Consider the following 25,533-nt stretch of genomic DNA (forward strand, 5'->3'; position numbering starts at 1 on the left):
GGAGACCTTGAAGCCCTTTGGAGACCACCTGGAGACCACATCATTTTCCATCATGGACTGACTTCTTCCATCTGTTCCTAGTCGGAAACTTGTCTATATCACATCTGGACTGGCCGGGAGACCACCCTCCATACTCTGCAATATACATGTATTCACTAGCGACTCTTCTTGCTCTGCGAGATTCCCCCCTCTCGCAGAAGTGGCCCTCCACTCTATCGAGGGCCTACCTTGATGACGGATTTTGGAATCCCGAGAGGTGGCATGCAGCTAAGAAAGATCTTAGGGGTTTTTTAAAAGAGCGTTTTAATCGGTTTTTAAGGGGAGGGAGGGTTAGGGTGGGTTTGGGGGAAAACCCACCAGGGGGAGGGACGGGGATACGGCCAGATCCTGTGAAGGCTCGCGTCGTTACTAGCTTGGGTTCGGGGATGGGGGTGGAGGCGGATGCTCAGTTCCATGAGGGTCATTTCATTAGCATGGTAACTGGGAGGGACAGATATGGCGGAAGCGGGGGACCATATCATGTTAGGGGAGTGCGTGAGCGTTATCTGCGAACGATCTCGCACTCCAGTCCCTCTGTCTTTTCCCGTTCCCCGAGTGGTCAGGATCCTCAGAATCTGGACCTTCGGCTGATGTTGTGCAATGCCAGGTCCGTTGTGAATAAAGCCCCCCTTATTCACGATCTTATACGGGAGGAGGGTGCGGACCTGTTAGGCATTTCGGAGACCTGGCTGGGCACGGAAGGGGGAGTGCCCCTGGTTGAAATGTGCCCACCAGGTTTTCATGCATTTCATCAGCCGAGGGCCCAGGGTAGGGGTGGTGGGGTGGCGGTTATTATTAACAAAGGTCTTCAACCGAGGGAGGTCACTGTTCCACAGATAGCTGGATGTGAGTCCCTCTTTGTGAGGTGGGGTCAGGGGATATAGGTGGGTTTGCCGATTACGTACCAGACTCCCTGCGGCGTGACAGCAGCCCTGCCCGAGCTGCTGGAGGTAATAGCCGAGTTGGCGGTTGATACCCCCAGACTTATGGTTATGGGGGACTTCAACCTACCATTGCTCGGTGAGTCATCTACTGTAGCTCGGGAGTTCATGGCTTCCATGACGGCCTTGGACCTGACCCAGTTAGTTGATGGTCCCACTCACATTGGGGGAAAACACTCTGGACTTAATTTTTATCTCTGGACAGTGGCTGAATGATCTAGAATCAAGGGACTTAGTCACTCTACCCTTGTCATGGTCGGAACATTCTCTATTTCGGTTGGACGTTCGAACCGCTATCCCACACCGCAGGGAGACGGAACCGACACGTTGGTTCCGTCCCAGGCACCTGATGGACCCGTAGAGGTTTCTGACGGAGCTTGGGCCACTTCCTGAGGACCTAGCCCACGACTCGGCTGAAGAACTCGTCGCCGCCTGAGAAAGGGCGGCGGCGGGGGCCTTGGACCGCGTCGTGCCTTTGCGGCCTCTGACCCGGTGCCGGTCTCGACCGGCTCCTTGGTATTCCAAGGAGTTGAGAGAGATGAAGTGTCGGAAAAGACGCCTAGAGAGTAATTGGAGGGCCAGCTGTTCTGAACCTGATCGAACACTAGTAAGGTCTCGTATTCAGACCTACCTAGTGGCGATAGGATCGGCGAAATGTGAGTATTTCTCCGCTCTTATTGCGTCAGCAGATAACCGCCCAGCAGCCTTGTTTAGGGTGACCCGCTCCCTTCTTACTCAGGGAGTTAGGGAAGACCCCTTGCAAGGCCGTGCTGAGGACTTTGGACAATATCTGCACGATAAAATCGCTCAGATTCGGGATGGACTGGACACAGATTGGGTAGTCTCAGATGGGATGATGGAGGCTGTCATCTGGGAGGAGTTTGACACTGTGGCTCCCGATGACATGGACAGGATACTGAGGAGGCTGAATGCAACCACATGTTTATTGGACCCGTGTCCCTCTTGGTTGGTAGTGGCCACACAGGAGGTTACACGAGGCTGGCTCCAGGGAATTGTTAATGCTTCTCTGAGAGGGGGTGTCTTCCCTACAGCCTTGAAAGAGGCTGTGGTGAGACCCCTCCTCAAGTAGCCCTCCCTGGATCCAGCTGTTTTATTGAACTACCGTCCAGTCTCCAACCTTCGTTTTGTGGCAAAGGTTGTTGAGAGTGTGGTAGCGCATCTGCTCCCTCAGTACCTGGATGAAACTGTCTATCTGGACCCATTCCAGTCCAGCTTCCGGCCTGGGTACAGCACTGAAACGGCTTTGGTCACGTTGGTTGATGATCTCTGGAGGGCCCGGGACAGAGGCTGTTCTTCTGTCCTGGTCCTATTAGATCTTTCAGCGGCTTTTGATACCATCGACCATGGTATCTTGCTGCGGTGGCTAGGGGGGCTGGGAGTGGGGGGCACCGTTTTTCGGTGGTTCTCCTCCTTCCTCTCTGACCGGTTGCAGACGGTGTTAGCAGGGGGGCAGAGATCGACCGCGAGGCGCCTCTTATGTGGGGTGCCCCAGGGGTCGGTTCTCTCACTCTCCTGTTCAATATCTATATGAAGCCGCTGGGCAAGATCATCCGTGGTTTTGGGGTGCGATGTCATCTGTACGCTGATGATAGCAGTTGTACATTTCCACTCCCAACCACCCCAGCGAAGCCATTGAGATGATGTCCCGTTGTCTGGAGGCCGTGCGGGTCTGGATGGGGAAAAACAGGCTTCAACTCAACCCCGCCAAGACTGAGTGGCTGTGGATGCCGGTGTCCCGGTATAATCAGCTGAGGCCATCGCTGTCTGTGGGGGACGAGTCATTGGCCCCCACAGAGAAGGTCCGCAATCTGGCGTCCTTCTGGATGCACGACTGTCATTGGAAGAGCATTTGACGGCCGTCGCCAGAGGAGCTTTTTACCAGGTCCGCCTGATACGTCAGCGTCCCTTCTTGCACCGGGATTCCTTGTGCACAGTCACTCATTCCTTGTGCACAGTCAATATATCAGTTACTACCATATATTCCATCAATCCGGAAAGAAAGCTCTTGTAAAGCATTAGCCCTGTGTATTTTATCGGTTCGGAAAACAACCTCTTGTAACGCAGATTCAGGCATTTCATCCAAATCTTTTAAAGAAAGCCTCTTTACATCATCTTGTTTATTCACAATCATATCTTCATTTTTATCCACTTTTGCTTGTATCTCTTCCACTCCATTTTCCAAGTACTGATTGGGCTGGTTAGTTTCCTCCAAATTCTCATCCAAAACATCCCAATTTTTTATCAATTCATATTTTTGGATAATTACATACATTTTCTCTCTATATTCCTGTATAAAGTCACGAATCCATTCTTCTGAAAGAAACTTCATGACAAAATTCTTGCTGAGAGTCCCCTTCTCAAATACCTAAGCAAACTAAAGTAATCCAGCAGTCTGCTTAAATCCAGATAAAAAAAGAAAAAATTAAAAATAAGTAAAAATCCAGCCGAAAAAAGCCTCTGCTCTGCTTACAGTCCAGCACGATACGATAGTCTCCATTCACTTTCACTTTCTCAGCAACTAACGAGCGCCATTTTGTTTCATTATGTTGATTGTAAGCGAAAAAGTTTTAAAAAAATAGAAGTCAGATTTAATACTTGCAGTTTAAATGACTGATCTCTTGTCTTTGTTCTGTCTGCTTATTAAAATCCATAGCAATCATTTGAAGCAGAGATGGTCGCTTTCTTCTCTTTCTGCCGAAGCAGAGACACGCTGGGCCTGGAGCTGCTGCAGAGGGATTTCCAGGGAACTTTCCCCTTCGAGTTCCCCGCTTTCAAATCGAGAAAGCGGGGTCTCTAGGGAGTTCTTCCTATCCTTCCTCTGCTCTTTCCTTTCCCCTTTACCCGGGGAACGTACTTTCAGCTGGCGAACAGCTGATATTCGCTGTTTTCGCCAGCTTTTTAATGAACCCCAGTGCGTGCGCCTTTCAGGCGTCCGTCGAAGAGAACGAAGCCACCGGAAGTCCTGATTCTTGAAGGCTCTTGTGAGGTCAAGGAAGGGCCCCAGAACAGAAGCTGTTGCATAGACACAAGAGCAGTGTAGCTGGGTCAGCCTAGAAGCAAACGGTAACCTAAACGGGGGTTGGGTACCTCAGACTACAAATTATGGGGTATACAGAGTCCCCATCCGCCCTTCTCTGTCCTCCTCACCCACCCTGCAAGAACCCTTGGATCAACAGGGTACTTTTTGCCTTTTTCACAGTAAACCTGGGAATTAATGTGCTAAATCCCTAGTAGGTCAATTTTCACTCTTAGATTTCAGCATTACCCTATCTGGGAGATGGGCAAATAATCCTTGGAAGCCTACCCAACACCCGTTTTATATTAAAGGATACGTATCCATCCGGTCTCATCCAACAAGAAGAGGATACCTCTGCAGAAAGTAACATTCACTGTCCTTTCCAAGATTTGTGGGGGCAAATCAAGTCTAAAGCACCCTTCCAGCTCTTCCCCCAGTTCTCCTCCAGGAAAAATCAGATGTGCAATCACAAAATTGTTGAGCAACAGTATAGCTCTGCCATTTTTAAATGACAGCACTTGCAAGGAGGAAATAGATAGTAATCCTGTAAAAGAGGATATAAGGAATATTTCATATTTTGTAAAGGAGAAATAACATGCAGAGAAACGCTGGCTTAAAAAAGCACATTCAATTAGATCAGGGGTCTCCAATCTTAGTAACTTTTAAGGTTTGTGGACTTCAACTCCCAGAGTTCCTCATCCAACTGGCTGAGGAACTCTGGGAGTTGAAGTCCACAAGCCTTAAAGTTACTAAGGTTGGAGACCCCTGAACTAGATTGTTAACCCAGCACTTGGAGAATTTCCATCTTCATAAATAATTATGATTTTTTTGCAGCACCATGGACCTTTCCAGTTTCGAAAAATTGGTAACATAGTTTCCTGCAATTTGGAGACAAATACTAAAAACCATCAATCTATCCCAATTCCTATAATAGTTTATATTTTAACCACATTTTGTTTACTATTATATTGTTGAATATTTTATATGTAACTATGTAAGCCATTATGAGTCCAACTCAGCATAGAATTAATCACCCACATGAAATGTTCCACTATCAAAGAAACAACCCAACCTCCTACAAGAGAAGCTGTATAAGAACATTATTCGGATGAGCACAAATACACAGCTACTACACAAGAACAACAAAAAAAGGAAACAGACCATCTATAGCAGTGATGGCTAACCTTTTCTGGACCAAGTGCCCAAAGCCTGGCCGAACCCCCAAAATGCAATGTGCACCCGCTCCCTAAATGTGCCCCGTGCATGCATGTGGCCCCCAAGCGCTACACTCCCTCACATGCATGGCAGAGACCTGGAGACCCGCTGGCTGGTGGGAGGTGCGCACACATGTGCAACAGAGCTGAACTGGAGCAACAGCTCATATGCCCACAGAGAGGGCGCTGCGTGCCACCATGGACCTATACAAAACCTTCCAGCGAAATGGATAACCACAATTTTATCAAAGTGCCTGACCACTCAACCCATTACAATACAATCAACACAAGCGATGAAAAAGATAGCACTGCCATACATCAGAAACATCTCAAAAAAACCATAACAGATTATTAAAACCACATGACATCACCATAGCACACAAATCAATTAAAACTCTCCAGGACCCAGCAGTCCCACAAAAAGAAATAGGAGCCATCTACAACATAGTGTAAACAGGTCCTCTCTACCACTCCACACTCAGATAAGCAGGAATTAACACCAGGCAAACAATCAAGCAGAAAATGATACCCTAATCAAGGAAATATGGAGGAGAAAACCACACCCCCATCAACCTGGAAGGGCAAGTGTTGGGAGTGACCTTGGGAAGAACTGCTGCGTAGGGAACAATTAGACAAAGGTAAAAGTTTGTACTTTCAGACTTGCAAGATCCTGTTAATGTAACCCTACAATAAAGCAGAATTAGCTCAACAGCTAGAAGCATCATCATTTCCATCTAACCTGGATTCTGATTCAATGCATTCTCTCTCCTTACTGCATTATCAACCCCAGGTAGTCATAGGGGGTGAACTAGAGCAGGCGTCTCCAACCTTGGCAACTTTAAGCCTGGAGGACTTCAACTCCAATTCTGGGAGTTGAAGTCCTCAAGGCTTAAAGTTGCCAAGGTTGGAAACCCCTGAACTAGGGGATATTATTACATAAAGATGGCCAGAGGGAGAAGGTTTGGATGAAAATTGGTGGAACCTAATAAGTAATCTCCTGGCAACCAGTGTGTGTGTTTCTCCATAAAAGCTATACGGGGCAGAATGGAAACCTAAAGTCCATCGCATAGTAGCTCCTATAGTATGTAATAGTATGTATAGTAGCTTAAGGAATGACTGTCCTTGAGCAGCAGCAACTGAAAAGCAGCCAAGACTTGGAACTTCTGCAAAAAACCACCAGACATTTGTGACATTTCCTCATCGGATGGAGCGCAATCTCAGCTGGGCAGTTGCTGGGAAGCCAGGCTGAGAAAGGCCTGCAAACAGCGGCTTTCAGAAAGGAAAACAAACCTTCCTCCCCCTCCCCCTCGGAAGAAACCCAGAGGCAGCCCCTCCCCGCTCCCCCCCTCGGGGCGCCCCTGCAAGGAGAGACTCGCCTGCATCTCGGGGGGCCACCAGGGCCCGCAGCCGCTCTTCGGGGAGGCTGCGCAGGAGGGTCGCGCCCCACTTCCCAGGCTCCGAAGCCACTTCGTAGAGGAAAAGCCCCCGGGGGCTCTGGGCCACGGCCAGCAGCTGCAGCCGACCCCCCGCCGGATCCTCCGCCTCGCCGCTGCCCCACACGAAGCTGCAAAGGGCCGCATTGGGCTCGGATCAGGGCCTCCCTTTCCCCCGCCCCCCGAGCGCTGGCCGACCGGAGCCCCCGCCGGAGAGCCCGGGAAGCCCCCCGGCCTCGGGAGTCACCGGACGGGACGGCCTTTCCCTTCCCTTGCCTTGCCTTGCCCGCCCTCCTTCCCTCCCGCCTCAGGCCCGCTTACTCTTCCCAGGCGCCCGGCAGCGAGACGCCGGGCAGCCGCGCTGAGGGCAGCCCCGAGAGACGCAGCTCGGCCGGCCCGGCTACGGCCAGCGCTCCCCGCCCGCGGCTGAGCTTGGCCCGCAGGGGTCCGGCCGGGGGCTCCTCAGGCGGCGGCAGCAACAACACCCGCAGCGCCTCCGCCATCCCCGCCGAGAGACCCGGGCCCAGCTGAGGGGACGCGCCAGGCCTGCCGGGCGTTGTAGTTCTCCGCGACTTCCGGCTCACAGCGCAGCCGCCGCCCCGCCCCCGCCGGAAGCGTGCGCGCCGACTTCCGCCCGCCGCGCATGGAGGCCGCTCTACCCCCGGCGGTCGTCGTCCTGCCCAGGGAGCCCCGGGGCGGCGATGCTGGCGCTGGGGCTGCTGTGGGGGGCGCGCGGTAGCGCGGGCTATGCGGACGCGGCGCCTGGGCGCGGGGGCGAGAGCAGGCGGGCCGCCGCCATGGAGCAGGAGCGGGCGCTGGAGGTCTACGGTCGGTGCCGCGGGCGGGGGGGGGCGCGTGGGGCGGGGAGTCACCGCAGTTCCGCCCCGCTCAGCCGCCGCTTCCTCTCTTTGCCCCGCGCAGATCTCATCCGCACCATCCGCGACCCCGAGAAGCCGAACACGCTGGAGGAGCTGGAGGTGGTGAGCGAGAGCTGCGTGGAGGTGGCCGAGATCGGGCCGGGCGAGAGCCTGATCACCATTCGCTTCACGCCCACCGTGCCCCACTGCTCGCTGGCCACGCTCATCGGTAGGGCTGCCCCCCGCTCGGGCGCTCGGAGGCCTCCGGCTAAACGGCTGGGGAGGACGGGTCCAAAGCAGCCCGGGGCCTCCCTAAGCCTGCACTAGATCAGGGGTCTTCAGCCTTGGTCCCTTTAAGACTTGTGGACTTCAACTCCCAGAGTTCCTCAGCCAGCTTTCCTGGGTAAAGGACTCTGGGAATTGAAGTCCACAAGTCTTAAAGGGACCAAGGTTGGAGACCTCTGAGCTAGTTCTTGGTTTATCATCAAACTGTAAGCCGCGTTGCTTTTTTGGGGGTGGGGGTACGGCAGTGCGTCGTTTGGAGACAAGCAAATCGTATTTTGGCTTTTGTGCTGCCCTTTCATACTTTTATAATCTATCATTTTTATAATTCATAATCTATGACAGGGGTCCCCAACCTTGGCCACTTTAAGCCTGGAGGACTTCAACTGCCAGAATTCCCCAGCTTTGCTGGCTGGGGGATTCTGGGAATTAGTTCTCCAGGCTTACAGTGGCCAAGGTTGGAGACCCCTGATCTATGGGAAGATTTCTTGCCTCAGGAGATCCTCATTTTAACCAACAAAGCAGCTTGCAAGCATTGTAGGTCAGGACTCTCGCGTTTGTTCTGCAGCACTTCTTTCTACGCTCAACGGAAGGGATTGCTAGGAAAATGTTTGCTTCCCCTATTTACACCGAAGCCAGTGTGAGACCCTCACTGGATGTGGCATAGGTGACCTCAAGAGAGGCTCTCTTACCTAAGTGGAAAGCATTTCTGTGGGTTGGAAACAGCTGCTGTTCCATGTTATTTGCCACCTGAGGAAAAAAATGGACTCTGTACAGTTGTTTATCTTTTTTAAATAAAGGAAACCAGGTTCTTCCAAATTGTTTGTTAAGCCAGGATACCAAAAGTTAGACCAGATTTTCCCCTGTGTGGCTCAGTTGTTGTTCTGATAATTGAGAGACAGATGGTTATGTTTGAAAAGCAAACTGAAGTATTTTTCATGAAAATTTAGGGCTGTGTTTGAGGATCAAACTTCAGCGATGTTTACCTTTCAAGCACAAGGTATGTCATTTGTGTTTTTCTCTGCTATTGAACTGTGAGGCAGATTCTCCTGGAAGACCCTGGTTGATGGCACTACTTGGGTAATGCAAGAATAGCACAGTGGCAAGCAATAGCTTGCATGTCCTCATCCCACAGGAGAGAGGTTGTTTGCGAGAAGGGAGAAATGGAGAGGTGACTCTAGTCAGCCATCACTTGATGCACACTATAAAGAAGTGATTCCCAGATGGGGGCCTGGGATGGCTGTGTAATCATATCCTATCTACCTACCTATCATTATCTACCTATCATCTATATCTATCTGTCTGTCTGTCTAATTTATTGGCTGCCCATCTTACCATAAGGTAACTCTAGGCAGCCACCAGTCAAAAGTTATATATACATTAAAACATAAATTAAAAGCAGGAATTAAAAATCAAGGGCACCTTGGGTGGGCAGGGGTAGAATGGGGGAGGTGGGATCTGTGGTTACTTGAGCAATCACTTCCATTGTGTTGTTCCCCAATTGGGGCCCCAGCCAACTGGCAGAGCCAGGTCTTTGGACTCTTACAAAAGGATAGGAGGGTGGGGGCCAACCTCCCTTCAGGGTGCAAGATTTTATTTGACACCTATCACTGTATTGGACTACTGTAAGCAGCGTACACAATAAAACAAATGAAAAGAAGTATAAATGTTACAGTAGCAAAGTTACTGAACAATAGAATAAAGAGTGCAACAAACAATGAGAATATGAGAATGAACGGGTGATGAAGCAGGAAGTGAAGGGGGAGGTGTGGCACTCCTCCACTGGGTCCCCAATAGTTGACCTCCCCAGGGCTGCCTGCTTGCGTAGAAGAGCCAGCGCCCTGCAGGAGCTTGCTGCTGGCTGCATTAGGCCCACCTTTCCCTGACCCCACAGCCAGGGATCAATGGCTTCCAACAGGTTTGTTGCAGTGTGCAAGAGGCAGTGCGCCCATCCTCACGAGTGAATGATAGAAATGAGGTCTCAGAAACAGGCATTAGCTTTCACTTGGCTTGTGCTGTGTTGGACTAAGCTGAACTGTGAATTCACACATACAACCTGAAAAGGTGCAAACCAGAAATGACTATCAAATAATAGAATTCCACTGCATTTGAAACCCCCAAGCCCCAAATTCTTCACCAGCACGTTGTTCTGTCTATCAAGGATAGTTCTGGCATGGAAATACATAAGACAATTCAAGGAGTAAATAAGTATTTAAAAGTTTGTATTAATTAGTTTTGAGTTCAAATTTGGTTTAGAAGGGCTTTCAAAAAGGGAAGGAAGTAATTGCACAATTACCATACTCATTCAGATATGTAACCATTATAGTATACATGAAAAAGAAATCCCTTGCTTTTAAAGCAGAAACGTTGGGGGTGGGTTATTTATTCAGCATAGTTGAATGCAAAGAGAGAGAAGGAGTACAATGTACAGATTCTTCATGGAGCTGTAGGTGTTTCTAAGCTGACATTTTTCTATCTCATCTAGCTGGAAATCTACATATCAGAGGGGGCACATTCTATTGAGGAAGACAGTAAGTATACCTTCAGGTTGTGCTTGAGAGAAATATTTTAAATGGAAAAAAGCAGTTTAAAACTGATCATCTCCATTTCTGCCCACAATGAAAACCCAGAGATGCTTTGCACTGAGAGTGTTCTGTGCTTGGAGATGGTTATGGGTGGGCGGATAGACCCGGGTCTCCCTGATCTGCTGCACCAAATATTGCCTACAGGTCATTATTAGAAGAGACCTACATTATTAAGACCTGTGTTCTGTCCCCCACCTCAGTCTGGGAGGCACACGAACTGACTCAATTAGCCAGCAATTTAGTCCACGGCAACTATCAGCTCTGGCAGCAAACCAGCATTCTTCTGCCAAGGTTTTCTTATCTCCTTGATGCCGGCGTCGCAGAGCTCGTTACCTGAGCAACCAGGAAGTCAGGAGCAAACAGCAATTCAGGCCAAATGCTCAGTCAGATAGTTCAGCTCAAGTGTTCTCCAGTCAGTTGATTTGTTCATCACGAAGTAGTATAGCAGCCCCTCCTGCTTTTATACCCTGTGGGGTGTGGCTCCGTGACTCAGCACTTTCTAGGCCTGCCCCACCCCTGCTTCTGTTGTTCCCGCTTCTCTTGTCTACGAAACCTGGGATCTAACCAGGGCTGATTATCCACAGCTGGGTCTGGAAGCGTTTCCTGGGCGGGGGGAGATACAGGAGACAGAGGCCTCGTCACCACCTCCACCTGGCCTGCCTCTGGCTCCTGGAGCTGAGTCAGAGAGGCCAGCCCTGCAGAAGGGAGCCCTGGCGGCTCTTCCCCCTCACTCTCTGAGTCACTTTCTGGCAGGGGGCCAGGCCCAGGGGCGGGGGGGGGGGGCTGGAGCCACAACAACCTGCATCGCGGAGAACTTCCTAAAGTCATGCCCTCCATGCCCTGAGAAGAAAGTTTCCTGAGGGAAGTAGGGCAGGTAGGATTTTCACCAGGTAGGAGCTGATGCATCTAAGTGAACCCCACTGTAAGACATTTGCTTCAGCTTTCATACTGATTCAAAAGTTGCATAATTTTTGACCTTACTGTTGCATTATGCCACCGCCTGTAGTAATTATGCTTGCTACCATTGTTTTTCATTTAGAGGAAGGTTGATGGATAATACTTCCTGAGAAAAATAAAAAGAACAGTTCTAGACCCATTAAGAAAGGTATGAAGAGAACTTCATGGAGAAAAATCTATGTACTGTATGTGGGTGCTAATAGTCAATACCAAAGTGATGGCACATAATCAGTGAAAAAACTCAGCCAGTCCTTCTCGATCATTCCCTCTTAATCCCAAAGGTGCTTTTTCAAAAGGCAACTGGACTTACTTCATTTTTGCTTAAAGAATTTCGCTTCTCATCCAAGAAGCTGCTTGTTATTATCTAAGAATCTTCTTCAGAAACTGAAGAAGCTTCTTGGATGAGAAGCGAAATGTCTTTAAGCAAAAACAAAGTAAGTCTAGTTGCCTTTTGAAAAAGCACCCTTGGGAAAACCGTGACTTGGATGACGGAGAATCTCCATAAACATTTTATCTTAATATTATGAGGCAGTTGCTTTGATGATAAATTTGCTTGGTTTCCAGTCAAAAGCTACTTGAGAATTTTTCCATTGTGTTGCAGTCAACAAACAAATCAATGATAAAGAGAGAGTGGCAGCTGCAATGGAGAATCCCAGTTTGCGGGAGATTGTGGACCAGTGTGTGCTGGACCCCGACTGACCTTGGAATATCTGCCTCCTTTGTATCAGCTTCTTTATATAACATTATATTGAATTTAATACTAAACATTATTTCTAAAGCATCATTTTGAAAGCAATTAATTGCCAACAAGAGTGAGCAGACCTGATCAACCTCAGATGAACTGTATAGAATGAAAAGTTAACGTTCTCTTAAAGTTGATATTTCTAAATATGAATTTTTATTGCCATCTTATGAAAAAGAGATTGGACAACCAGTCTGGAATGGTATAAGATGTCCTGCTTGAGCAGGATGTTGGATTAGAAGACCTTCAAGGTCCCTTCCAACCTTTCTATCGTCTATGAATTTGCTTTGTAATTTTTAAAATGTGATTTTAGTTGATTTTTCCACTTTCCACTCCCTAATGGAGGTATATGTAAATAGCTACTCTGTTGAGGGTGAATAAAATACAGAATTGTTGAGAAAATGTTTTTTGATATCATTGCATTTTCCCTATAAAGAGAAAAGGGTGTGTCAAAACCCTTGATGAGGAATATGCCAGAATCCATAAGGGCAAGGCTCATATAACCTCATGGTGGCAGACAGCCATAGAGCGAAAGGGTGTTTCTAGGCCACAGAGAGCTTGGTGCAATCTCCCACCAAGGCCCAGGCCTGATGCCCTGATGCCCTGATGCCACTGCGGCCACCCACAAAGGCTGCCTTGTGCCATTCCCCCAGCCTGGTGCCTGAGCCTTGTGGCATGATGGCATTGCCCCATGGACCAGCACACTCGAGGCTCCCCCACACTCCACTTCCCTTCAGGCCCTGTGACCCACCAGAGGCTGTTCTGGGTCGCATGAGGCCTTCATTCTTGCAGCTTACTGAACATGTTGCAAAAGCACCCTGGCTCTTGCATGGTTTTTGAATGCTCTGCAGGCCATGAATGAGCACATTCCATTCTGGCGTTGCCTCTGAAAATTGCACAAGAGCAGGGCATACTTTCAAGAGCAGTTGTTGGGTGTTGGTGAACACTGGCATGTCAACTTTGACATGTGCGTCATAAGTTTGCCATCACCACACTAAGTCATTCCCTCCAGCCCCCAAAAACAGTCAAGGAGGGGGGCCCAAGCAGACTCTCCCCATTGAACAGCTGAAACTGTCAGGGATCCACCTTCTTTTAATTTCACTCCTTGTCCTGCCCGCAATTTCCGTCCCTTCTGGGACTCCTTGGTGCTTTGGATCGTTCTGGCAAGTGAAATAAGCTGGGCCCTCAAACTGCTTCTTGCAGAGGGCATATCCCTCGGATCAGGCACTTCCTGGCCCATGGCCACGGCGTCCTGCTGGGACTGCTGCAGCTCGGCTCTCCCTGGCCGGCTGGCATCCAGGCCCTGGGCCAAGTCCTCAGCCACCCTCACGGGCTGCTTGGCCCCAGGCCCAGACACAAAGCCGGTGGCCGCCTGGACGCTGAAATGCCGTGTCCGTAGGAAACAAGGAAGGATACTGAATGAGAGCAGTGGGTTTTTTTCAAGCCATGGTTGTTGGGATGTAAACAGATCTTCATCTCTGCACTTGCTTTTCGAAAGCTCCACGGAGGCCCTTGAGCTCAGCATCTCATCCAGACAGGAATCCCTGCCAAAGGCCCTGCTAGAAACTAGTGGAATCAAATAAGTAACAAACCAGTTTTTTTAAATGTTAAAGTTACCTCAGGAGACTGAAGTGTTTCCCTTCCTCTCAAGTTGAGAGGATTAGGGTAGTGATCTTCTGTTTTTCTGGGTTTTAAAGCCCAGCTGTTGAAAGTGTTATCTGGCCCTCCAAGCAAATTAGTCAGATGAGGTGAAGGGGAATTCCCTGAACAGTTCCAACAGATTCTGTCTGTATTTCTCATCATTTTTTCTCCCTTCAAATCGTAACGCAGTTTTCCAGATCAAAAGTTCTGTTGTGGGATGGTGTGGATCTCACTGTACCCATCAGAGACAGAGTGTTTTGAAGGGGTCTTTGTGACCTTGGCTATATGGGATAGCAATTGGCTCTGCTTGAGCTCCTACCGTCAGCAACAAAAATGAAGCTTTCCCAAATAATAAAACGAGCATTGGATGTAATTTGTCATAGAAGAAAAGTTCTCCAGGAGTTTCAATCTCCGCAGTACAATATACTCTAATTTTTGATAATGGCTGAAGACATTTGTGGACACCATTGTTTAGACAAGTTAAACTAAAATGATTCTGAAAACCCTTAAACCAAAAGTGCACAATGTTTTCTAGGCTGTCTCTACGATAAATTCTGATATGGCTAATATGATCACTTACATATCAAATAATTTTCTAATTCTATGACATTAAGTTACATTTAGTGACAATTTTTGTAGCCCCTAAAGCCATGATGACGAACCTATGGTGCACATGCCAGAGGTGGCATGCAGAGTCCTGTAAGCACGTGTGCCATTGCCAGCCTGCTCATTTCCAGCGCTGGTCTTTGTGAGCGCCAGAGCACCTGAAAATGGCCCAAAAAATGGCCAAAAAACAGGCTGTTTTTGGGCCAGAAAATGGCCAAAAAGGCCCGAAAACAGCCAAAAAACAGGCATGCGCATGCCAGCTAGCTGGTCTTCGGGTTCCCGGTACTCCTGCATGCAGACGTGCGTGGTTTGGCCACTCTGTGCCAAAAAGGTTCACCATGACTGCCCTAAAGTCTTCTTATTCATTTTTGTTTTAAAGCAAAATGTTTTGGTGATCCCCTCAAAACTTTTAATCCCTCAGCTGAAATGGGCTATTCAGGCCACTGAGTCAGCTACTGCTCAGGGCAGGAACCCCAATTAAAGAACCCCCACAGATGGAGAAGCAGAGATGGGATTCAAATCCTGGCGCTACCAATTCGCTATCGGTAGCGCGTGGCACTTCTGCGCAGAGCATTTTTGATGACGTCTGGATATGTGGGCGGAGCCTCCCACCGCCGCCGCTACTGGTTCACCCAAACTGGTAGAAACCCACCCCTGTGGAGAAGGTAACACAAAAGTGGGATGGGCAAACGGAGATACTGGCGGGTGGTCTCCACTCAGGGAAGGTGTATTAGAGGCCATTCCATACTCTTATCCCACCCGCCATTTTGGCTCAAGAAGCAGCAGGACTTGGCGGCCTCCCAGGTCGATGCTCTTTACTGTCTGGCCATTTGCAAGTAGGCAAGAGGGCAAACCTGACGTCTGTTAGAAAGACTTGGTCAGGCTGTGGGGTGAGACTTTCCAGGGAAACTGCATCTGCACCCTTAAAATCCCATTCGCCAAGATGTGGAGTGGGATCTTTGACAAACAACAAAATTGGCCCCAATTTCATTGACCTTGGCTGCCGTCCAAAGCCATCTGGGAGGAGTTGAATCTCACTGAGCGAACTGAGAGGCATGGTGCACTCTGATATTCTGAGTGGACTGTAGCCACACTAAGCAAGCACAGAGAGACTAAGACGAGTTGGGTACAATTTTAAAAATTTAACCCAAAAACAAAAGTACAACAAAATTAGATGTAACTTTGCCATTGCAGTTTAACACACTTGAGAGATATAGCCATTAAAAATTTAGAAAGGTATTATAATACTTTTCTCCCAATCAATTTTTAGTTTTTCTGATATGTTGATTGGGAAATTTCATCTTGGGATGAAGATGACATTCGGTATTCAGAAGCAGATAAAGTGGTCTTAAAACTTGGCCAAGTCAGCTGAGAGCCAGTTTGGTCCCGTGATTAAGGCCCTGAAGACCGTGAGTTCTAGCCCTGTCTAGGGCACCAAAGGCAGCAGGGTGACTACAGGCCAGTTCCTTTCTCTTAGCCCTAGATAGGGGGGTCAAAGCACATCCCAGAGGAAACGAGGGCAAATTGCTTCCACAGCCTGCTACAAACACTGCACAGCCCAGCCCATGCAGGCACCAGGAGTCCAGATTGACCCAAAGGAATCACAGCCCTCTTCCCAGACAGACCAATAAGCAAAGCCATGCCATCCTTCCTTTAAAACAGGGTGATCTTTTATGTTATTTGTAGATTACACAAAGTTTAGATGTGTGGCCGGTGTAGACTTTTAAGGGAATTTCTGCACCATTTCTCCAATTTCAAGGTGCAAGTAAGAAAGCAAACACATAATCTTGAGTCAGATGTATTTTTGCCAGTATGACTAACAATGTAAGTTACAAATGCAGAAAACGTAGATCCAATATCAAGTGTTCTTAGTTCACAAGGGAAACTGAATAATGCTTCTGGAAGTGCAACGAAAGGAGGCAGAACAGTTGCGTAGTCAGACAAGTTTCCACCTGGGCAATCTTGGGCAGGTTGTCCTGCACCAGCTGCAGGCATCCTTTTGGCTTGCAACTCTCAGGTGGCACCAGATGGCAGAGCAGGTTGGCACAGGACTGCCAGCCCTGCTGGAGGAGCTACTAACCTGCCCAAAAAGCTGGACGGACTAGAAACACCTGACCGTCTTGAGCAGTAACAGTGTGTGTGTGTGTGTGTGTGTGTGTGCATGCATGCACACACAGCCAGACCAGGATATTTAACTTCACTGTCTGAAGCTCCTCACACCCATAGCAAGAAAAATCTTTGTAGTTATAACATAACCAATTGATCAAATTACATTCTGTGGAATGCTACATGCTCATTTGCATAAAATATAAAAATAGTTGGTTTTATTCTTTTTTTAAAAATCACTCCTCAGGAGTTTGTGCTGGCCTGCCAACACTGAGTGACTATGACCAACTGTAGACCAGAGAGATTTCTGAGGTGGCTTCCAAAAGCTGCTTTCCCGGGGCCAGATTGCATTCGCCCCCGCCAGCTCCCTCCTGCGCTGTGGTTGCAAGGCTTCTCTTCGAGCACAGTTGGAGCACAGCTCAGCCACGGGATTGAGCACCATGCCAGGCGGAAAATATTGGATGGTTTCTGAGCGGACGGAAGAGCTGGCTGGCTGAAGTGGGTCTTCTCCAGCTCTCACCCACCAGAGGTTCCTGGGCACAGAGGTGTTCACTTCCTGGAGGAGCGCTCATCGCCACGATCCCGATGGAGCAGGCCATGTGGGTGGCAGGTCTGGCAGCACTGGGCACTGACTGCGGGGAGGTGGCACCTTCCCAGCCACAGCAGGGTCTGGCAGAAGCCGAAGGAGAGGCGGTCCCGCTCACAGATGAAGCCTGGGAGGGAAGAGAAGGCAGCATCCTCTGTAATGGAGGGCCGGTCAGCCTCCCCACATGTCCAGTTCTCCCCCTCAGAAGGCACGGGAGCTCTCTCACAACAGACAGATACAGGTGTGTGGAGTTTACACAATCTCACTGAGTGGCAAGCATTGTTTTTATTTATTTTATTTATTTTTATTTACATTTATATCCCGCCCTTCTCCGAAGACTCAGGGCAGCTTACAGTCTCATTCTATTTGTATATTTATATACAAAGTCAACTTATTGCCCCCCCAACAATCTGGGTCCTCATTTTACCTACCTTATAAAGGATGGAAGGCTGAGTCACCTTGGGCCTGGTGGGACTCGAGCCTGCAGTAATTGCAAGCAGCTGTGTTTAATAACAGGCTTCTTACAGCCTGAGCCACACCGCGGCCACATTGGCTTGGTTTATACCTATTTCTCGCCTAACTGGGTTAAGAGCTTCACCCAACATACTGCCCCATCATTAACCCCCACTAAGCATGTTGTGTGAGCCAATCAACCTCTGCATCTTTCTTCAAAATAGAAATAGCACCAAGAATGAGGGTCTTGGTCCATACTGCTCATGACAGTTTGCCACTTAATCTAAACCAGGGGTCTCCAACCTTGGTCCCTGTAAGACTTGTGGACTTCAACTCCCAGAGTTCCTCAGCCAGCTTTGCTGGCTGAGGGACTCTGGGAGTTGAAGTCCACAAGTCTTAAAGGGACCAAGTTTGGAGACCCCTGGTCTAAACTCCCTTTGGGTACAGAGGATTTCCACCACCACTGTGACACCTATAAGCAGTGTACTGTTTCCACCAACACTTTTCAACCATTAATTGTCCCAGGTGACCAAAGCAGCTTCTAAACCAATTGAACCACATAGCAAGAGGAAGTCATAACAATGCCAAATGACCTACTCTGCCAATGCAGCAGGAATGGGTTGGAGTTAGAGAGGGAGGGAAAATCCAAATGGAGTCAACTCCTACTTGGAATACTTGGATAAGCTTATCAAATCTAGAATGAATAGGAAGCCTGGCATCAGAAGGTTGGCAGAATTTGTTCTTTGCTGCTCCAAAAGGCAAGACAAGAACCAGAGGTTAAGGATTAAAAGGAAATGTCATTTTTGCTTGAAGATCAGATGACACATCTGGTCACAATTGCAGGGGCCTCCCTGATTACATCCAAGTCTGTGATACCATCTCATCACACAATGCTCACCACGAAGCCCTTTGTCGGGACTCCTTTCCACCAGTCAGAGGTCCTGCCAGTCCTAATTCTGGGCTCATTGAGTTTGTGGGTGGATGGTCTCCACTTTCTCAAGAGTGAAAACAAATGCAGGGGACCTTGCAAAGTCTGTGGAGGAGGGGTCTCCAACCTTGGCAACTTTAAGACTTGTGGCTTTGCTGGCTGAGGAACTCTGGGAGTTGAAGTCCACAAGTCTTAAAGTTGCCAAGGTTGGAGACCCCTGCTGTGGGGGACTTCCATGGGCGATGAAGCGTCCTTTCATCGCTCCATACCTCTTTAGAGTGCAGAAGCCTGAAAGGCTGCAATCAAGCAGGCCTATCCAAGCAGGAGGCCAATCTTCCCCTCGGAGGAGAGCCACAATGCACCCCCAATAATACAAAGGATCTTTGCTGCAGGAAATGAGACCCACTGGCGCTGTGAGCATTAGCCAGGGGCTGAGCTGGAAAGTTTATTTTTCTCATTGAAAAGTGGCATCTAAAATGTCTGTTGTTTTCTAATCCATGGAGATTAGAAATCCCCCAGAAAGCAAAGGTTAGGCCCTTAAGCTTTGGTGGGCCAGCTCTGTCAAAGGCTTGAATGTTGCCTTGTGTTTCAAAAAACCCCATCCGGATGTTGTCTTTTTCTATACTTTTTCTGGGCTATTCAAGTAAGTGTTTGTTGCGTAAGCACCGATTACCAGCACGAAACCAAACACACAAAAGTGACCTCTCTGTCAGCTTAAAACAGGGAAGTGGTTGTGTCCTCTATTCTGTTTTTTAGTTTTAAACAAACCTGAATTCAGCAGAAACATATGAACTGGAAGTTGGAGACTCAGAAATGGAGAGCCATTTGTTAGCTGTTTTGGATGAATGTCTATAATGTCCAATGGCTAATACAAATAAACTTTAATCCATCCATCTTTGTTTAGCCTTACTCTGCTCCCTCAGATTCACAGGATTTCTGGCATAATTTCTCAAAATATATATATTTTTTAAAAAAAAGACCTGTAAGAAAATAAGTCATTATTATTGGCTGCCAGATTTGTTACTCTAAAAGAGGAAACCCACAGGATATTTTCTCCTAGATCATTCAGGTCTGAATCAGTAGGGCATAATATTATCACAACAAAGAGCTTTAAAAAAGCAACAAATTCACTGCATACTGAAGGGAAATTAAAATCTAAACAAGAACTCGAAGACCAGGGTATTGAATTATCATGGTGACCTCAACTGCAAATACAATCTAGATATGATAAAAGTATTGCTGAACTCCAATGAAAAACTGATTAAGAAACTATATAACTTTCTAATAAATTTGAAAATGGAAGATGAACAAGTAAAAGTATCAATGATACTGTGGGCAAAAAACTTTGGATATAATATAGAATTAGAGAAATGGCAAAATATATGGGAAAGAAATTATAAATTAACAATGGCAACTTCTTATAAAGAAAACATATAAAATGTTTTATAGATGGCATTTATCACCTGTTACGTTAGCCAAAATGTTCAAAAATATGTCTAATAAATGTTGGAAATGTAACCAAAAATCTGGCACATACTGTCATCTGTGGTGAACTTATGCTAAAGCAAAAAAAAAAAAAATGGCCAAAAATGCATATGTGGAAAGATGTCAGGGAACATGTAGATTTTAAACCGGAACCTTTTTCATTAGGTATAGTACCAGAAAAATTTGATAAATAAAGTGTATATTGCATATATTAAGAGCAGCAAGGATTATATTTGCCCAGCATTTGTAAAATGAAGAAATACCACTAGATGAAGAGATAATTAAGAAGATATTGGACTTGCAGAAATGGACAGACTTACATTGAAGATTAAGGAGAAAGAACATACAGAATACTATCAAACATGGAATTTATTTTATCAATGGCTAGAAAAAAGGGGTAAAGATTAGGAATATAATTTGTATTGTTAAGCAAACAAAATAACTCAGATAACATGATATTTATTAAGCACTAATTAAATGTAATAGCAGAAAATTAATAAAACTTTATTTTAAAAAAATCCATACTGTAAGGAAGTGAAAAGAAGAGTGGTTAACATCTGAAAAAGCCTACCTGATAATGAAAGCTCTAGAAAAATGGGCAGCTACAGGCCAATTACCTGTTTACCAACAACTTTCAAATTACTAACTAGTGTGGTGGCTAATGCAGTCCATCAGACAACACCAAGCACACTGAAATCAAGAAAAAGGCTAGAAATGACTACATCAAGAGAGTGAAGAAGATCTTAAAACCCAAAGTCAGTGGAGGTAATACCAAAATTTACCTGGGCAATGCCAGTCATTAGATACACAACTGGAATAGAGGACTAAACTCAAGCAGAATTAAAAGCCATGACATAAATTCATGACGATCATGTCCTTCGTGCATTCAGCAATATTGATAGACTCTACTTACCAAGGAAAATAAGTGGGCGTGGAATGTGGCAAGTACATCAGATGGTTGAAGAAGAAAAAGAGCATTGGAAGAATTTCTGAAGGATAGTGAAGAAGATGCACTGAAGCTAGTATATTGGGAAGGTCTACTGAGTACTGGAGAGACCAAACTGGCCTACAAGAAAGACCAAATGAAGAACAGAAAAAAGGTATGGGAAAATAAAGCATTATGTGGCCAGTACATTTTTTAAAAAAATAGCAGGCAAAGCAGATAATGACAAGACCTGGCAATGGCTAAGAGCAGGAAAGTTGAAGAAAGAGACAGAGAGACTTAATCCTGGCTGCACAAGACCAAGCCTTAAGAACAAAGGCATACAAAGCTAGAATTGAGAAGACGGCAACAGACAGCAAATGCTGCCTCTGCAAAGAAGCTGAAGAAATAGTGGAACATCTAGTTAGCTTCTCAAGAAGATCACCCAGACTGACTACTAACAACGGCATGACAAAGTAGCAACAATAGTACATTGGAAGATCTGCAAGAAATACTATTTGTCTGCAAGCAAAAATTGGTAGGACTACAAAAGAAAGAAAGTAATAATTAAGAAGCTAAAGTGCTCTGGGACTTCGGAATTCAGACAGAAAGGCACCTGCCGCCTAACATCCCAGATTTAACCATTGTCAATAAGAAAGACAAAAAAGCTTGGATAGTGGACGGGGCAGTTCTTGGAGACAGCAGAATAGAAGAGAAAAAAAACTGGAGAAGATAACAAAATGCAAAGACTTGCAAATACAATAGAACAACTGTTGTAAAAGAAAGGAAGATGTTTCAACAGTGGCCGGGCTGCTGTCTCTGGATCACTGCATAATTTGAATAAAATGAACAATGTAAAATCGAGGGCTCCAGTGACGTCACCCTCCTGCTGGGTGCTCAAACAGAGCACTCCGTGTTAGAAGATTGTAAAAGTCAGTGAAACAGAAAATAAATCACTGTTCACTGAGCTTAGCATAATCTCTGGGTGAAAGAGATTATCAGAATTGTGGAAGAGTGGCAGGTCTGACAGGGGGTTTGCTCTTAAGAGCGAATTTTCCTGGATTTATGACCCCACCGAATTCCACTCCTTCCAACTTCAGCACGCCCCTGTTTTTATCAGGGAAAAGGAGAGGAATGTTGCTTCTGCTCTAGAGAACTTATTAAATTGATTGATATTCCAAGCAGACGGGAATTTCACAAGCGTTCGAACTTTGATGTAGAATCAGCACGGCAAGTACCGACTCCCTTTTTGAAATTTGAAACCTTTCTTTGTCTTTGATTAATTGACTTTTAAAATGGCGTCTAAAAGTGAAAGTAAAATTTTTTTAGTACGATGAAGCAGCGTTACTTGTGGATTGTTACAAACGGAGTTTTTTATACTGAAAGGAGGGAAGGAGAGTTATTAAGTTTGAATTCCTGATTCTTTTGAAGACAGAATGGCAGCTAAACCTTTAAAGCCTTCTGGAAGAAGGGATCTGAACCAAGTCTTGAGGAAATATTGAAAGAACAATTAAAACTTTCTGAAGATAGGCAAAAGAGATGATGGAGAATTTTAATGCAAAAATAAGAGAAGATATTCTTATGGCAGTTCAAGGACTGAGTAAAAAATTGAAGGATTGGAAGTGGAAATGCAACAGATCTCTCAGTCAAATAAGTATTTAGAAGATGAAATGAAAGGTGTTCAGAAAAAGTGGATCAAAATGAAGATCAGGTTGTGATATTACAATATAAACTTATGGAAGGAGCTCTTAGAATTGTGGTATGCAGAAGAGCGTGGAGAAGACTTAAGAAAAATTATATCAGAAGCATTGGCTGAATTTATTGAAGCGGACCCCAAGAGGTAGCTTACCAAATTGATAAAATATATAGAGTTAATTCTTGGATTGCAAGACAGAGAAAGCTTCCTCGGGACATTGTGGTTTATTTTGTGAAAAGGACTATGAGAAATCAAATTCTGCAAGTTTCATATCAGACAACTTTAAAAATTGGAGAACAGGAGTTGAAGGTGTTGAAAGAGATTCCTTCAAAGATGTTAAGAGACAGGAAGGAATTTGCTTTTTACACAAGAACTTAAAAAACATCAGATTCAATTCAGATGGGAGGTGCCAGTTGGACTGACACTATTCTATCAAGGAAGGAGATATAGAATTGACACGGTTTTAAAGGCAAAGGATTTTCTTTCTACAGTTTTGAAAGTCGAAATAGAAGTGATAGAAAACTTCAAGAGACTCAAGAAGGCGTGGTGACCCAAGAGCCTTTATTGCTGCCAGTATTAGAGGAACCACAAGAGCAAAGGGTGACAAGAGGAGCCCTTAAGCGTAAAGAAGAGCAACAGTCTCAAAGTAAAAGTCAGGATCCCATTATGGAAGCTGTGGGAGGAGCTAGACGGAAGATACCGGAGGAGGAGCTTCCGTTGTCTGCTTCAAAGCTTCAGGAGGCCAGTAATGGCAAATAGAATCTTGTCATGGAATGTTAATGGCTTGAATTCAGCTCAGAAAAGAAGGAAAATATTTCACTACTTGAAACAATTTAAAAATGATGTGATTTGTTTGCAAGAGACACATATAAAATTATCAGACCAAAAATATTTAATTAATTCAAAATTGGGTAACCATTTTGTTGCATCAGCTTTGGAAAAGAAGCATGGAATTGTTGTATATATCAGGAAGGATATACCAGCTAAGCTAATTGAGGCAGATATTCAAGGAAGATTTATTGCTATTGAACTGGTGATAGATGCAAAAAAGACTTTGTTGATAGGTATTTATGCACCTAATCAGCAACAAGAAAAGTTTTACAAAATGTTACATGAGAGGTTGACCCTCTGGGATTATAGTTCGTTTATTTTATTAGGAGACTGGAATGGAGTAATTGATACAAGAAGGATAAGAGAACCTCCTCCAAGAAGATACCTATACATGCAAAATTACCAAAATCTTTTTTTGAAATGATGGAAGACTTTGAGTTTAGAGATATATGGAGGTTACGGAATCCAGATGAGAGAGATTTTACTTTTTTTTCTGATAGGCATCAATCTTTTTCACGCATTGATTTTATTTTAATTTCTAATGACTTGCTTTCTAGGGTGAAGAAAACGAAGATATTTCGAGGTGTTTAACTGACCATAGCCCAGTATGGATGGAATTATTACAAGGGAAAAAAGGTGGTAGAACATGGAGGTTGAATGAAAATCTGTTTAGATATGAGGATAATGTAACTTATTGTAAGAAACAGTTAAAAGAATTTTTTGATTTTAATATGTACAAAGGGACACCTATAGGAACTGTGTGGGAAGCGAGCAAAGCGTTTATTAGAGGGATATTGATTTATTTGGACAACAGGCAAAGGAATAATAAACAAAAGCAGCGTAGATATTTGGAAGAAGAAATTCAAAGGAAGCAACAGTTATTAATTCAAAACCCACAAGATCATAAACTTAAAGAGGCTATAAAAATATTACAGAGTCAATTTAATATGTTAATGGCAGACCAGGTGGCAACGAATATACAATATGCTAAACATAATACTTTTTGTAATGCAAATAAACCTGGGAGATGGTTGGCATATAATTTAAGGAAGAAACAGAAAGCACGTGTCATACAAAAAATAGAATATAAAGGTAAAGAGACATATCAACAGGATAAAATTAAAAAGGCATTCTCAGAATTTTATACTGCACTATATGCAAAAGACAAAATATTGGATAGGGATATTTATGATTATTTGAAAGATTATAAGGTGAATATTCTAACATTAGAACAGAGGGAGGAGCTGAACCTGCCGATAGCTACTGGAGAAATAGTGGAGGCAATTAAACAATTAAAATGGGAAAACCCTGGTACAGATGGTCTTACAGCAACTTATTATAAAAACACAGGATGAAATATTAGGCCCACTTAAAGAATTATTTAATCAGATACAATTAGGAGTGGAATACCCCGTCATGGAAAACATCTTTTATTTCACTGATACCGAAGAGGAGCAAGACTGCTCTAAACCTGGTAACTATAGGCCGATTTCACTTTTAAATAATGATTATAAGATTTTGTAAAAATAATAGCAAATAGATTAATGTTAGTTTTACAACAAAGAATTCATACTGATCAATCTGGTTTTATAAAAGGGAGGCAGATGAGGAATAATGTTAGACAGATTATTAATATATTGGAATATTTGGAAAAGAAGAATACTTCAGCGGCACTTATTTTTTTGGATGCAGAGAAAGCCTTTGATCGATTGCATTGGGATTTTTTATTTAAATTAATAGAGAAAATGCAATTTGGAGACTGTTTTATTAGAATAATTAAAGCGATTTATGGAGAGCAAACAGCACAGATTATAGTAAATGGTAGTTTGACAGAAGTTATTAAGATTGCGAAGGAACAAGACAGGGATGTCCCTTATCACCATTATTGTTTGTTTTGACTCTGGAACCATTATTAGATAAAATACGAGAATTAATGAAAATAGAGGGAATTAAGATTAGACAATATGAGTACAAAGTTAGAGCTTTTGCAGATGATGTAGTGGTTACGTTAATGAATCCTATAAATTCAAGTAGATTTTGTTGGAAGTAATTGATAAATATGGAAAGGTATCAGGATTTAAAATAAATCAGAATAAAACAAAAGTGATAATTAAAAATATGTCTATACAACAGAAACAAAAACTAGAGGAAATGACAGGATTTGAGGTAGTAAAAAGGTTAAATATTTAGGG

General features: G+C 45.2%; 2 protein-coding genes across 4 annotated transcripts in view; both read right to left on the reverse strand.

Annotated features, from left to right (window-relative positions):
• The window catches only part of SPG11 (SPG11 vesicle trafficking associated, spatacsin), a 46,003-nt gene extending 38,836 nt beyond the window's left edge, over positions 1-7,167 (reverse strand). The window contains exons 1-3 of one of the 2 annotated variants that reach the window (XM_058155720.1): positions 6,986-7,167; positions 6,608-6,795; positions 4,334-4,561 (exon numbers count right to left, since the gene is read on the reverse strand). In XM_058155720.1, the coding sequence (XP_058011703.1) occupies positions 4,334-4,561; positions 6,608-6,795; positions 6,986-7,167 (598 nt within the window). The remainder of the gene's footprint in view (positions 1-4,333; positions 4,562-6,607; positions 6,796-6,985) is intronic. The other variant, XM_058155721.1, reaches the window with a different exon arrangement.
• An 8,294-nt stretch (positions 7,168-15,461) lies between these two features.
• Positions 15,462-25,533, reverse strand: part of ADAMTS7 (ADAM metallopeptidase with thrombospondin type 1 motif 7) — a 59,836-nt gene continuing 49,764 nt past the window's right edge. For both annotated transcript variants that reach the window (XM_058155723.1, XM_058155722.1), the window contains one exon: positions 15,462-17,153. In XM_058155723.1, coding sequence (XP_058011706.1) covers positions 16,990-17,153 — 164 coding nt within the window. In that variant the 3' untranslated portion in view covers positions 15,462-16,989. The remainder of the gene's footprint in view (positions 17,154-25,533) is intronic.

Source organism: Ahaetulla prasina, chromosome 13 (genome assembly GCF_028640845.1).
Source record: "Ahaetulla prasina isolate Xishuangbanna chromosome 13, ASM2864084v1, whole genome shotgun sequence".
NCBI lineage: Eukaryota > Metazoa > Chordata > Lepidosauria > Squamata > Colubridae > Ahaetulla > Ahaetulla prasina.